At 41.3% G+C, this 15,315-nt stretch overlaps 1 protein-coding gene across 1 annotated transcript; it reads left to right on the top strand.

Annotated features, from left to right (window-relative positions):
* The first annotated feature begins 7,900 nt into the window (after positions 1–7,900).
* LOC127762171 (glucomannan 4-beta-mannosyltransferase 1) lies at positions 7,901–14,967 on the top strand. Its single transcript, XM_052286556.1, has 9 exons — positions 7,901–8,314; positions 8,712–8,810; positions 10,425–10,677; positions 12,950–13,060; positions 13,198–13,334; positions 13,524–13,637; positions 13,733–13,932; positions 14,060–14,257; positions 14,361–14,967. Exons 1-9 carry the CDS (start codon positions 8,024–8,026, stop codon positions 14,521–14,523), a joined length of 1,566 nt encoding a protein of 521 aa, XP_052142516.1. The 5' UTR covers positions 7,901–8,023; the 3' UTR covers positions 14,524–14,967.
* Positions 14,968–15,315: the final 348 nt, after the last annotated feature.

Here is a 15,315-nt window from a genome sequence, read left to right as displayed (position 1 = left end):
CTGAAAAACCCAGTTCTTTCTTTTACATTCTCAAAATCTAGCTAACAACAAGTTAGTTCTTAGATTTTGAGAAGTTACTTCTGCTGTATCAGTATGGAGGTCAACTGGCCCAACCTGTTTTGTGGGCCATCCACCGACAAGACTCACTACTATTTCTTAGAGCCCAGGGCCGAAGAGACTACAGTGAGGCCCATTATTAGTTTGTTGAATTGGCCACTAACAAAATTCTTCAATATTTTTTATCAAAATCATTCATCATGCATATGTTATGCCCCTTACACTGCCTACAGACATACAGTGGCCCCATCTCACATGTACCTAAAAACAAATCTTACTTTTAAGAATCATTTTCAGGCAAGAGAAATATGCCATATAATGTATATGCCCTTGTGCATCACTCCTCTCGCTCTCTGGTCGCAATATTTCCCACTACCATTAGGTTTAATTTATGTATCCCCTTTTCTTCTCGAACCAAACACCCCCTAAGAATATACTAGAATATGTACAACAACAATTAACTTGTATTTTGACTCCATATTTATATTGAGCTTAAATCGACTCTTAAGGCTGATAAAAAGAATTTTGCTACGTGAGGGTGGGTAAAAGGAAGGACAGTTGATTAATAATTATTTTGGAGGCTAAATGGTTAGAGGTTTTGATTGTCTTGTATGATGACTATTCCATCCGTCCCAAAATAAGTGCAGTTTTACACTATTCACGTTTAACATTTGACCGTTCGTCTTATTTGAATTTTTTTTATGATTAGTATTTTTATTGCTATTAGATGATAAACATGAATAGTACTTTATGTGTGACTAAATATTTTCAATTTTTTCATAAATTTTTCAAATAAGACGGACGGTCAAATATTGGACACGGATATCCACGACTGCACTTATTTTGGGACGGAGGTAGTATGTCTCTAGATGAAGTGTATTACCTATGAGCCTAGTAGCCATACAATACGATTCTTAAGCCTAAGATTTTAAAAAATTCTTTGTGATGTGGGCAAAAGAAAGGACAAATAATTAAAATTATTTTGGTGGCTTAATATTTAGAGCCTTTGATTGTCACAGCTGTTATATGAATGAGTCTCTAGATAACGCGTATTGTCTACTCTCTCAGTCCCATAATATAACAATCTAGGATCGGATGCGACATTTCATATTACAACAAATCTGGACATGCATCTGTCCAGATTCGTTGTAATATAAAATGTCTCGTCCAGTACTAGATTACTATATTATGAGATGGAGGGAGTATGAGACTATACTAGGCTCGTACAAATACGACTAAGCCTAAGATAAAAGAAAAAATTGCTACTTGTGGGTGGGTAAAAGGAAGTGCGAATAATTAAAAAATATTTTGGTGACTTAATAGTTAAAGCTTTTAATACCTCAATTGTTCTATGAACGTGTCTTTAGATGACGTACGTGTATTACCTATAAGCTTACATGCACCACTCCAGGCTTAACTATTGTGCTTGCTTAATACGGTACGGCCACAGCAGTGTCACCGGCGAAGTGATGCGATAAGCACCCAACACGAATATGCCATAAGTGGCCCCTTGGCCATTTCCCTCTTTGCGAGAGGGGCCTATCTTTGCAAATTCAGGTTTTTGAGAAGGTTGTATCCGCAAAAATCCGGCGAGAAAAAAGGGTGACCAAAAAGCTCATAGTAGTGCTCATGCATATCTCCTCGCTTTGCGCATGGCATCTGGCATTTCCGGGGCCTGTGCTTCCATGTGCCATGATTCCTTCTCTTCCTCCTCCTGATGCGTCCACTCTAATTAACCTAGAATAAGCTGATTACATATGTATTAATTGTAGCCCACACTGTTTGGGTCCAACACCATGTCATCCATCACCATCATCATCATCAGGGGCGGAGCCAGAAAATCAGAAAATCTTCAGTAGCAGGGCTCAACTTGCTTATACACCTTATGTTTTTAAAATCTCCGCCAAGTTTTGATAAATTTTAGTAGGAGTTTAGGAGACAAACCTAGGGGTCAGGCTCTAGGCTTATGTCTGCTACTGGTAATCATAATTTGGTCTACACTTGATAAATTGTGAAAAAAACAAACAAATAAAATTTACATATATATATATTTTTATCGACTTAAATGTAATATTGAAAAATAAATTGTGATTAAAAATATTAAAATCAACTTTAAAATCCAAATTTTAGCTGTGACTGAAGCCAATAAGCAAACGGTGGAGCTGGGTCTCCAAGGTACATATTCAGAAGCTGCAGAACAATAGCTACATATATACATACAGTTCAGGACCACTCCTGCATAGCATACCCTGTACAGGTTCTTGCTTGTACAATGCTGTAGCTCAGGTGCTCAGGTGAAAGTAATATCTGCATATGCAAATGTTTACTGCCTCGTCAGAGTTTCTTTACGAGCTACAGTTGATCGTATTTACCGTTAGTTATAACTTAGTAGAACATTGCACGTGATTTTTAGCAGTGACAGTACTAGGTTGGTCTGAGTTCTTGTTCTTTCATGTGGAAAGAATAAAGCTCTTTGATCTTTTCTGAACTTTCCTTGTCCCATCTTTCACTGCATCTTTGATCTGCAATCCAGCATTATCTCTCACATCCTACCATTCATGATTTTCCCCTGAAAGTCTCAAGATTAGCAGCACCAAGTATATGTGACACCGAGCCTTTCAGAGTTTCAGGATTAAAAAAACAGTGTTTTTTTTACTAGCTGTTTGACCTGCAAGAACAAGAACAAGATGGTCAGCTTTGTGCCGTGCTGCCTGCCTGATTAAATGAGCGATTAAATTCCGGCAATTAGCAGGCAACTGTTTCTTGGTCCTGGAATTTTGCAGGCAGCACACAAAGTGGGGCTGTGTAAATACAGTACGTACTCATCCCCACTATCATCATCATCATCATCACACTCACTGCTGTCAGAGCACACTTTGGTTCTTGCAAATCTAGCCAAAGACTCTGACAGTGATGATCCAAAGCGAAGAACCAGCAGCAGCAGTACAGCCTCGTGACTCGGTGAAATCGATCGAGATGCAGAGATATATACCCTGTACAGCGAATCGTCGTGTAAACCGGTGTCACCTTTCGCAGGTCGTGTTCATCTCTGCTTGTCTTCTTTAGATCGATCCCTTTTCGACAGAGAAACGCCGTGTCGATCACTGCATCGGAGGAAGAACAATGCCAAGCATCGATCTCTGAAGATTTGAACGTTTTGTTCGTCATTTTTTGTCTTGTCGGTTCAAGTTTTCCGGGATAACCGAACTGGTTGGTGCATACAACTCAATGTTCTTTTCGATGCCGTCGTACCGTTTAATCGCTTTCTTTGACTTACATTAATCTTCAGCTAAAGAATTGTTCAAGATCACATGTTTCGGAGCTCGACGTCAGAGAGCTTCCTGTTCTGCTGCTGTAATACTGCAATTGGGGTCAACTGATACTTATCATAACTTATTTACATTGGGCTAGAACATGCTTAGAGCACCCGAGATAGAATTTTCTTTTCGACAATACGCAAGAGGGCTATGTATCTTATAATTTACAGAGAAGATCAGAAGATTCGAATACAGCTTAATTAGGTACACTCTCACACTCTCGCAGAGAAGTATTCTGCAGTTCAGTAGTTCATGTCTGCATTTATATGTAGCCAAGTAGTAGTAGAAGCCGATTCGTCAGCTCAGATCGATCAAGCAACCTCCTTGCCTGTTTTTCCTTCTCGATCGCCAATAGTTTCCGGATTGCTGCAGTTTCTGTCATGAATAACAAAAAATACGGTTACCATTGTTTCAACTTGGAACTTATAAACGATGTTGTACGGTACAGTGAAGTCATTAGTACGTACAAGCAAAACAGCATAGCCCACCGAAAACGGCTCCAGGAATAAGCGAAACGGCATATTACAAATAAAAAACAATTTATGAATAAAACTTTTATATATGTGTTCTAAGCGACCTAAAAACAAAAATTGAAAAATAAACTTCGATGAAAAAAAAACCCTAAAATCAACTCTAAATTTAATGTTGAAAATTTAAATTTTAGCTGATAAACTTAAACATAAGAAAAAAGATGGGGCCGTGGCCGTCGGTCTCTTCTTGCTTCCATGAACTGAACAATTAATTCTCATACATAACTTTGGGAAAAAAAAATAGGAGTGAAATGTCAACTGCATATCATTCATCTGATCAGATCATCTAGCTAGCTAGTACCTCCAAGTAGTTAATTTTACTGCAAATTGGTGGCATGGGAGTACATCTGTCAAAACATAAATTAATTACTGGGTGCCAAGATAGAGAGATACCTATGGAGAGTAAAATACTGACAGGGAAGTTGCTGTAGAAGGGAATATTCCACATCAACCCGTGGTGTTTCCATAAATTGCACAACACATTGGCTGAATTTGCATTTGCAGTTGACTTGGGCGACCGACGGTTTCTTGCTGGCCGGATCAGATCTAAAGAGAGAGCATGAACAGTGATGTCAGCATCTAGGAGGAGATGCTACGTAGGGTTTTTACAAGGCGGAGACAAAGAGAAAGAGTAGAGAAAACGATGCGAGTGATACTAGTGGCGGAGTTAGTTGTGACGTCGTCGACCCTAGGGCGACGTAGAGTGTTTCCCGGTCGCCGGTTACATTTCATGATATCTTAAACCATCCTTTCACTCTCGGGATGGTTGGGTGGCCGGAAAACGATACCGTTGTACAATCATCATAGTTAGTACGTATTTGGGTTTCTGATATCGGTTATCCTATTAGTATACATTGGACGGTTTATCCTATTAAAAATTTAATTTCACGAATCTAATAAAAATAAACAAACTATAATTACACAAATTATCATATCGTATATCTAAATACCGTATATATACAAAATTTATACGGAGAGCAGTCCTCTAAACCATTAATTATTCATGTTCATGTTTTGCATTGTGTCGGTTGCAAGCAAGAAAGCTGGCGTTTCTCCCAAACGAGATCTCGATCGATCGATCACCATGTGGCTACACAATCCCCAGTAGGTCTCACAAACCCCATTCATTTTTCATGCATTAGGGTTAGGCAGCGGGGATCATGGCGTGGTTACCGTCAAAACACCCGGTTTTTGCTGCCATGTACCAACAAAGAAGAAGGGAGAAAGAAAAAAAAAGCCGATTTGTTAATCGGCGCCGTCACCAATGGTGGGGGTTTCATCAACGAATTAATTAATCACCAATAATCAATCTAGTCTTCGTTGAATCGCATTGTACTTTAGTAAAGCCAATTTAGGATCATACAACTATATTAATTAATTGATTTAGTGATCACTTTGGAAGGTTTATTAGTGAGTGAAGTAGTGTAAAGCTGCGCATGTTGTGGCGCGGCAAGAGGAGCCGAAATTAAGCTGCATGTGGCCGGGTCGGAGGAAGCACTGTCTTCTCCTCCCTTAATGCCTTGTCTTGTGGACTATGTATGTGTGTGTGTAGGCCATGTCCAAAAGAGAGATAATAAAGTTGTTAGCTTTGTGCCTTAATAAATGTTTGTGTTGGCATGGTGTAAGGTACTTGTAGAAATGGATTTTTATATGGTCTACATATATAGTCGAGTGAATTTTAGGAAAAAAGAAGATGATTTAAGGTTCCATCATTTGCCCTAGAAAGAGCCAAACCCTTGCCAAAATTTAAATTGTAAAACTTAATTTTAAAGTATTTTTAACGTGTTCTTTTCATTGGCTTTTAAGTCGCTAAGGGTGCACACATATATAAAAATTTTACACATAAATTTTTGTTTTTCTCTAATAAGCTATTCTGACATGCAATTGGTTGTTGGCTAACCGACGGTGCTATTAGATTATTGTACTATCACATATTTTTCCTAGAGAAAAATATGTGACACAAATTATTTACGTTATTCATTTTATATGGTATTTTTTTATAATTATTTAAACCACATCGAGAAACGGGGATACATATGCTCGAGTAATAATGAGCTCGAAAATATTTTTGGAGCCCAAGCAAAACCCACTATGACGACTAACCCTGACATTCTACCATATACTGACGAGCCCAGACGGTTATCCAATGTTGTTAGTCCTAGTTCATCCGATGCTCTTAAGAGCTAGAAGTAGCTCCCTTATGCAAGATAGCACATATATTAGTTAAAGACCCCTATGTGGAACTCGTGATTTTGCAAAGAAAAATTATGCATCCAATGATCAAAAACAGGGCCTAGCTAGACTAGGCAAACTGGTACTGTGAAGGCTCCAAGTACATGTTCCAAACCATTTGCTACCAAACCATTATTCAGAAATATCTCCTGCACTTGCAATAATGCCTTGGTCAACATGTAAACCCAGCCATTGATTTCTCATCAACCAAAAAATTTTATCATCTTGCTCATTTTTTTCTCCTTTTTTTTCTTTTTTTTTTCATGAAACTGGTGTCGTGGCACGTGATAAGCGCTGGCACATGATGCGACGGTTTTGGCGGGAGTCGTCTAGCTTTCCCTCCGTATATCTCTCTGCAGATGGTGGCTGATTTTGCACAAAAGCCCATGAACTGTAAATAAATTCCGTTGCTTTGTCTCTTTCTTCCCCCAACTGTGAGCCTGTGACAGTACTGAATGAAGAACATGAGGCCTGTTCAGTTCAGTGTGCATTTCATTTTGTTATTTGAGATTGGGTCAGAAGAACCAGCAAACAAAACCACATGGGATGCATGGCTGCAACACAAGCTCACAATGTGTTGTAGGATGTCAGATCCCATCCTCCCATTGTGAATATGCTCTTCCCTTGTTGTTCTTTGTTCATGTCTACGTCAGCTGTGTTGTCTCGACTCGTAGTAAAATGTGTAACGCTAAGCATTGGATTTGCTAAAAGAAGAGCTCGAACGTAACCATTCCGATACACGGAAGTTTAGAGACCTGGATGACATACACCCGTGCGAGTTCCCACACGAAAGAACAATGCCGAATTCGACCCTTGTAGTACACTCATCCATTTACAGCTCTTTCCACATTGTTAGAGTAACAGAAAGCTCCCCAATTTGCTGCATGATATGCCCTTTTGGCTAAAGCCAAAGGAACCCTAAAAATGTGGCATGCAGCAGCCATAAGCAACCCAACCCCAAGATTGATTGATCATCACTAGTAACCACTCAACCCCTCTACACAAGAAACCTCTCACACACCCCTTGATTAAACTGACTGACCTCCAGTTGGTTTTGTTTAATGCACACCCTCCTCACCACCGACACCCTCACTGTGGGCCCCACTCGACAGCCATGGCCTCCCCCCTTCAACACACTTTGCAATGTTATTACCACATTACCACCCAATCATGTATCATGTGATTTTTTTTTTCTCCTTTTTCCCTTGCACTGTGGAGCGTCTCCTGGAGCCCAACTTTCACATGCACAATTATTTCTTGCTGGATAGGTTCATGGTTTTGCCAAAATTGAAACAAAGTGGTAAAATTAGACCATTGGATGATTCTATGACCTACTCAAAACCAATAAATTTTCACATAAATCAGTCTGTTTCTACTTCTTCCCGATTTGTACTCTCTGTGTAAATTTAGTCGTTTCGACTGTCATAGGACATATTTAGAACCGAGAAACCATACATAAATAATCAATCTATTTCTATTTGTGTAACTTAAGTCGTTTCGACCATCGTATGTCGGCATATTTAGTACTGAGGGAAACTTCACATAAATCATTCCGTTTTCCATCGACCTAAAAAGATAAATATTATTTATTGGAAAAAAGAGTAGAGTAGATTTTGGAGGGGATTTTTTTTAATCTTTGTGAGTGCAGAGAGAGAGAGAGAGAGAGAGAGAGAGAGAGAGAGAGAGAGAGAGAGAGTGACACAAAACCCTACTAGTACATGTGCGTGGGATCATTTTATAAAACCCCCGCTCTCTCCCACGCTCTCCCACCACTCCACTCTCCAATCCCATTAATTGCGCCTCCTCCGCTCGCTCCTCCGCCTCGTCTCGTCGTCGTCGGCGCCGGCGCGGAGAGGGAGGGAGACCGACGAGCGGCGGCGAGGAGGAATGGAGGTGAACGGCGGCGGGGCGGCGGGGCTGCCGGAGGCGTGGTCGCAGGTGAGGGCGCCGGTGATCGTGCCGCTGCTGAGGCTGGCGGTGGCGGTGTGCCTGACCATGTCGGTGCTGCTGTTCCTGGAGAGGATGTACATGGCGGTGGTCATCTCCGGCGTCAAGATCCTGCGCCGCCGCCCCGACCGCCGCTACCGCTGCGACCCCATCCCCGACGACGACCCCGAGCTCGGCACCTCCGCCTTCCCCGTCGTCCTCATCCAGATCCCCATGTTCAACGAGCGCGAGGTACCCTCTCCCTCCCGCCGCCATTGCCGCCACCTTCCCTTGCTTGCTTTGCTTTCTCTTTTTTTTTTTTTGAGTTCTTTTGCTTCGAGATGTGGAGGGGTTTACTTACTCACGATGAGATTATACGGAATTATTATTCATTATTATTATTATTATACTTTTTGGTTTACTTACTCATGATAGTTATTAAATTATATATATTTTTGTTTTACTTACTCACGATGGAATTATAATGATTATATTTTAGTGTTTTTCGGTTTACTTACTCATTCTGATTTACTTACTCTTCATAAGTATTAATTATTTTTTGGTTTACTTACTCACGATGGGAATATTGTAATCGTGGTAATATTAATCAGTTAATTACTGTGTGTTGTGTACGTGTTGGGGGGTGTAGGTGTACCAGCTGTCGATCGGGGCGGTGTGCGGGCTATCGTGGCCGTCGGATCGGCTGGTGGTGCAGGTGCTCGACGACTCCACTGACCCCGTCATCAAGGTACGTACTAAAAACACACCCCAACACACTCCTCCTAATAATTCACTCCTCTGTAATTAAATTACTAATCTACTCCTGTCCTACTATACACTTAATTACTGAAAGGCCTAGCCTACATAGCAGCAGCGTAATTAATCTCAACCCCATCGCCATGTGTACCTGTCGGTGAGGAAGACTGAAGAAAAAGAAAAAAAAAAAAACCTCTTGCTGTCGGTGAGTGAGAGTCAAATCGTCAATGGAGTGAGGCTGTCTCTTTTTGCTCTTTTGGTGAAAAGGAAGGGAAGAAGGGCAAAAAAAAGCCGTGAAGCTGGGGCACTCTGCCGCTGTAGCCTCCGACCAACTTTCTCTCTTTCCTCCTCTCGCCACGCTACCATTACAGTTGGTATGCAAGCGAGCCGACCCGGGAATCTACTTATACGATAAATAAGTGGTAATCTATGAATTTTTACATCATGATCGGATTTACCACACCTAGAGATGTAAGTAGGTTGACCTATAAATCTACTTATAAGTTAAATTAGTAGGTAACCCACGAGTAATTTTGCCTATAAACAGGTTCACAGGTTAGCCCGCTTGCCGTCCCTACATCACAGTACGGACGCCACAGTGCAGTGTGTGGCTAGCTGCTAGTAGCTCTCACACTCTTCATCACTGCTTTAGCTTGAGAATTTGGGTGGAAGCTGTGGCCATAGGATTCGATTCGTCAGGGGGGTGGATGGATCACTGCATATGAAGGATTTTTGGGGGCGTTTTTTGGTTCTTTATTCTGTGGATTTTAGTGGGGGGCGTATTGTCTTTATTTGTGCTGGTTTTTAGTGCAAAATGGCGGGAACTCTGCGAGTTTGTTATTTCCAAAATGGTTTAAATATGAAGCCGGCATGTTTTTTAGGTTTATTTGGAATATGTGGATTTTTTTGGGGGTGTGAATTCTCATTTTCAGCTAGGCCTTTATATTGTGTATAGATGGCCGGAAGAGCAAGCAAAGTAGGTTTACTTCAGGGGAGGATAAACAGTACACTAGCTATGGCATTTTTTTAACCGAAAAATTAAAGATTATCTCTTACTGAATCTTGACAGCAGAAGAATCATGTCACTAGGCAGTAGTTTACTCCTACCTGTCATTACTGCTAATCACTTGCCATCACCGGGATCAATGGGTAAGCGGCGTGCAGGCCACGTTGTACACTGAAACGGCCATGTTACCGCTGGCTATTTTCCCAGTACTAGCACTAGATAGGTGTAGTAGTAGTAGTAGTACAATTGGGTAACAGTGTGCTTAAGTATGTGCTGTTACTGTCGATAAACAAGACAAGATACTTGGCCTAGAAGAGCTATATTAAACAACTTGTGTCAATTAGTACTATAAGCTAAGCTAGGATAGCCATCATCATCAGCTTATTTCTAGGTTGGCCCATGCATGCTAGTAATTTGTCCATTTGGTCCCATGCAAAAGCTGCAATTGGCTTGCAACTTACCATGTATCATTCTCATGTTAAGCCAAGCAGTAATAAGTACTAAATTCACCTTGTTGTTAATATCATATTGATGTGATTAAATTGTTGTTGGGTGGAGATCAGTATGTGGCTGACAAGTGGGGCCATTTTCTTTTTGCAGGACATGGTGAGGATAGAGTGTGAGAGGTGGGCCCACAAGGGGGTGAACATAACGTACCAGATCCGGGAGAACCGCAAGGGGTACAAGGCTGGTGCACTCAAGGAGGGGATGAAGCATGGCTACGTCCGCGAATGCGAGTACGTGGCCATCTTCGACGCCGACTTCCAGCCCGACCCCGATTTCCTCCGCCGCACCATCCCCTTCCTCGTCCACAACTCCGACATCGCCCTCGTCCAGGCCCGCTGGCGTTTCGGTAAGTATAGTATAATCGATATCTATCCCGACTCTACATGTCATCCCCCTATATCTCGTGTTGACTAGACATTTGCGTGTGGTGTCGGTTGGTGAGTGATTGGGGGTAAATAAGGGATCTCATATTCCGCGAATTTTATATAGTCGAATATTGTCCAGTTGATCTGGGCCGTGCGATCGAGTTGTTGGTTGGGCGAGTGAGAGTGAGTGTCTCTTACTGACGGGGCATGTGCAGGGTACATTGCACATTTCTGACAGCTACTAGAGTATATAAGCTTAAGATCCTCGTGCCCTTGTCTCATACTAGCATTGTACTGGCAACTACCAGCATCTTGCTAGATCTTCTCATCAATCGTATCGAGCCGGATCTCTCGATCCGATCATGATGATTATCAACTACCTCATTCGTTCAAAAATATGGTTATTAGGATCTCATCGTTTGGCTTATTCATGCCAAACGAAATATTTAAAAACGAAAAATAATTTATAAATAAAATTTTTATATACACATTTTTAGCGATAAAAAAACAAATGCTGAAAAATAAACTTTAACGAAAAAACTCTGAAATCAACTATAAATTTAAGATTAAAAATTGAAATTAACTAATAAACATAAGTATAAACGAAAGGATGTGACCGATAGATTTAGGTGATGTTAAATCCAATACTAAATAATTATATTTTAAGATGGAATATATGCGCGTGTCGCTGACGATCGCCGGCGGTGCTGGCTCCACCGGCTGGGCCAGGGGTGTTGCTATCGCCGTCGGTGATCACGGCGGCATGGAGGGTCGTCGGTGATTGCGTCTGGCAATTATGCGTCCCATTTCTTCCGGGATGCAAATTGTGTTCACATATTATTTTTTAGGGTTTAGTTGGTACTTGTTGGTAGGGTATGTGGCAGTGTGGACTTCATTAAGTAAAGATGATGGAGAAGATCCACGTGCCTCGTACTTCTATGACGACTCGCGATAGCCCGACCGACAGTTAGTAAGAGCTGAACTTTGGTCATATGACCTAAAATATCATTTTCTATTTATAATAAATTAAAATCCGATCTCTATATCTAACATGATTGTACAAGGTCAGACCTAAAATAACAATTGGTTTATAAAATATAAAATATTATAGGATTATGGTCTTATAAACGTTTTCTCACTATATGATTCATCAAATTGTCTGGTGCTATTCGTTTAAAAAAAAGATATCAGTTGGTTCATATAAACACCTTCTTCTATTTGGTTCCTATAAAATCCTCTAAAGTAAGCATAGTTAACAAGGTAAAGGCAAAAATCTTCTTCACTTAATTAGAACTAATTATATTTCCATTAGCATTGATCCAATCGCTAGCACAAACACGAGTACACAAGGAAAGTAAAGTACAAGCACCATTCCTTCCATGGCTTCCATGCAGTAGAGGAGCTGTGCGTCCCAGGGCGGCTACGTCAGCACAGCAGCAGCTTGTCCTGACACTGAAGCTGAGCTGAGCTGAGCTGAGCTGACCCATCTCGCTGCAGTCACTGTGACGTGGGGCCCACCCGTGCTGCCACTGCCGCCACCATGTGGCGTGTACGTGACGGGTGGGCCCATCTCGTCGGTGATCCTTGAGCCCTAGGTCCGGCCATGTCCTGCTGTCAAATGCTGCAGCGATTAGTGTAGTAATTAATTAGGGGCCGTGCCCTCTGAAGCTCCAGCTTAATTGGTCCTTCTCTCCAACAGTGGTGTGATCAAGTTGCAATTATTATCAAAGCATAGCAGTACAGTGACAGTGGCATGTGAGATCTCCAGAGTTTTGGCACGAGCAGAAATTGTGCTGCGATGTGCATTGGATCCTGCAGCTAAATTCAGAGATTAGTGTGGAGTAGTTTGGGTCCAATTGATTATTAGTATTGGCCACTGCCCAAGGTTACTGTTTAGTAGTAGTGGTAGTAGTACTAGTCTTAATACAGTAGTAGTAGAAGAAACAGGACAAAACCTGCCAAAAATAAAGAAACAAGCAAATAAATAATTACTACAGAGGACAGTGCAGTGCAGGCATCCACAGTTGCACAATTTCTTCACAACTGTGTAGCAGTAGTAAAATGTTTGCTACTAGTCTGGTTAGCTGAGACAACTGTTTCCAGGTCTCTTTGTTTTAATGATGTATATAGTACAGTTGTTACCTGTCAAGTATTTCTCATGGAGCTATGATGTTGATCTTGTCTTTGAACTATATGATGTTGACATTGTCTTTGAACTACAATGATATTGATACTGTCTTTTGTTTCTACCAGTGAATGCAGATGAGTGCTTGATGACAAGGATGCAGGAGATGTCCTTGGATTACCACTTCACAGTGGAGCAGGAAGTGAGCTCCTCTGTCTGCGCATTCTTCGGCTTCAATGGTAAGCTTCAACCTTCAGTAATTTCATCTGTTCTTCACCAAGAACTTTGTCTCTGAAGATTCTAGGATATAGAATATGCATTCTATGTTATGATTTTTATACATAAGGGCTGATTGATTCGGTGAATTTTCAATCAGGAACTGCTGGTGTGTGGCGCGTTTCCGCGGTAAACGAGGCGGGAGGATGGAAGGACCGGACCACAGTGGAGGACATGGATCTGGCAATCAGGGCGAGTCTTAAGGGATGGAAGTTTGTCTACCTTGGAGATGTTCAGGTACACACCAATCATGGATATCCTACACATGATCAGCTTGAGATAGCATCCAATGCATCCTTTGTCATTGCTCTTGCTAAGTTGCTATTGCATTTCCCTTCTTTTTCTTTTTCTTGAGGAAATAGTACATTGATTCATGTTGCCTAAGAGAGAAAAAAATGAGTTTAACAAGAATTGCGTCGTTTTCAGGTCAAAAGTGAGCTGCCAAGTACTTTCAAAGCCTTTCGGTTTCAGCAGCACAGGTGGTCATGTGGGCCGGCAAACCTGTTCAGGAAGATGCTGATGGAGATTGTGAGAAATAAGGTCTCCCCAAACATAGTGCCAAGAAATCCAGAAAAATTTAAGCCATGCAGTTTCTTGGGTTGGCATCTAACATGCTATTATTGACATTGTTGCAGAAAGTGACAATCTGGAAGAAGATTCATGTCATCTACAACTTCTTTTTGATCCGCAAAATCATCGCGCACATCGTGACCTTTACGTTCTACTGCTTGATTATCCCGGCAACTATCTTTGTCCCTGAGGTCAGGATACCAAAGTGGGGCTGTGTGTACATTCCCACAATCATCACCCTTCTCAATTCCGTTGGAACTCCCAGGTAAGATTTTCTTTTGATTTTATTATAATCCTAGTTGAATATGATCAACAGTAATGCTCCTTTGGTGAATCAACAGTTCATGATTGATTGCATGTTTAGTTAACCCAAGGAATTGAACTGTTTGCAGGTCTTTTCACTTGCTTTTCTTCTGGATCCTCTTTGAGAATGTCATGTCACTGCATAGAACCAAGGCCACTCTCATCGGCCTGTTAGAAGCCGGTAGGGCGAACGAATGGGTCGTCACCGAGAAGCTCGGCAACGCTCTGAAGATGAAATCATCAAGCAAATCATCAGCCAAGAAATCGTTCATGAGGGTATGGGACAGGTAAGAAAAATTGATCAGAACAAAAACTCTGCCAAATCTTTATAACTGTTTTCTCAGCTCATGATTCACTGATTTCGAGTGACAATTTCTTCCCTTTTTTCAGGCTAAACGTCACGGAGCTCGGCGTGGCGGCATTCCTCTTCTCCTGTGGATGGTATGATCTTGCATTCGGGAAGGACCATTTCTTCATCTACCTCTTCTTCCAAGGCGCGGCGTTCTTCATCGTCGGTATCGGATACGTTGGCACAATTGTTCCTCAATCATAACAGAAGAGAAGCAAATATATATATTTTCGAGATCGGCCGCCTTCAAATTCACCATGTCTTCAGCAAGAGTCTAGTAGTTATATAAATCAGTTTGAAGTAAAGATCATGCAGCATTTTTTTACTCTCATTTTTCTCTGTTTCTTTTCTTTTCTTTTTCTTTTCTTCTTTGCCTTTTTCTCTGTTATGTGCTATTGTAAAAAATAGTGCAGTGTAAGGTCACTGCAGGAAGAAAAAACTAGGGCAATTGGTGTGATCTGGGCAAGGAGGAGGTGAGGAGGATATCGTGATGTGTTTTTGCTTGTAGCAAAGTACGTGAGTGGTATGCTTAAAGAGGAGCAGGATGACTCTGCTTCCGTTGTACTGTAATAACATACAGAAAAAGAAAAAAGGTCAGACAAGTGCTGGACAAAACCAAAATGTTCAGCCTTCTCTCGCATTCCACTACATCTTTTATTTTGTTTCCTTCGCATGTGTTCTTACCACTTGAGCTAAAATGACATCAAAGTAGTAATATTTATTTATTTTTTTGTCGGGAAGAGAAGTACAGTAACAACATTGTAAAAAAAAGGGGGGAAATGTACAGTAACATAATACACAAGGTACTACTATACATCTCTTAATGAAAAATACTCACGTGCTTCCTTCTCAAAGACATGAAACAAAAAGCAATAGTCTCCCAAACAGAGAGGCTACATCAAGTACCAGTGCACCGTGTCCGTGCACCACAGCAACACGTCTACTACATCTAAGAAGACATGGAGATGCGTCCAAAAAAAGGACACGAAAACGTAG

This window comes from Oryza glaberrima, chromosome 2, assembly GCF_000147395.1.
Source record: "Oryza glaberrima chromosome 2, OglaRS2, whole genome shotgun sequence".
NCBI lineage: Eukaryota > Viridiplantae > Streptophyta > Magnoliopsida > Poales > Poaceae > Oryza > Oryza glaberrima.
The sequence above is the reverse complement of the archived record's forward strand: the minus strand, read 5'-3'. Positions and strand labels throughout refer to the sequence as shown.

What these genes read in the sequence shown, in the direction of transcription:
- LOC127762171 (XM_052286556.1), top strand. Translation starts at nt 8,024, where the DNA reads ATGGAGGTGAACGGCGGCGGGGCGGCGGGGCTGCCGGAGGCGTGGTCG. An exon ending in CCACTGACCCCGTCATCAAG is followed by an intron (nt 8,811 to 10,424) that starts GTACGTACTAAA and finishes TTCTTTTTGCAG; the next exon opens with GACATGGTGAGGATAGAGTG. An exon ending in AATTCCGTTGGAACTCCCAG is followed by an intron (nt 13,933 to 14,059) that starts GTAAGATTTTCT and finishes AACTGTTTGCAG; the next exon opens with GTCTTTTCACTTGCTTTTCT.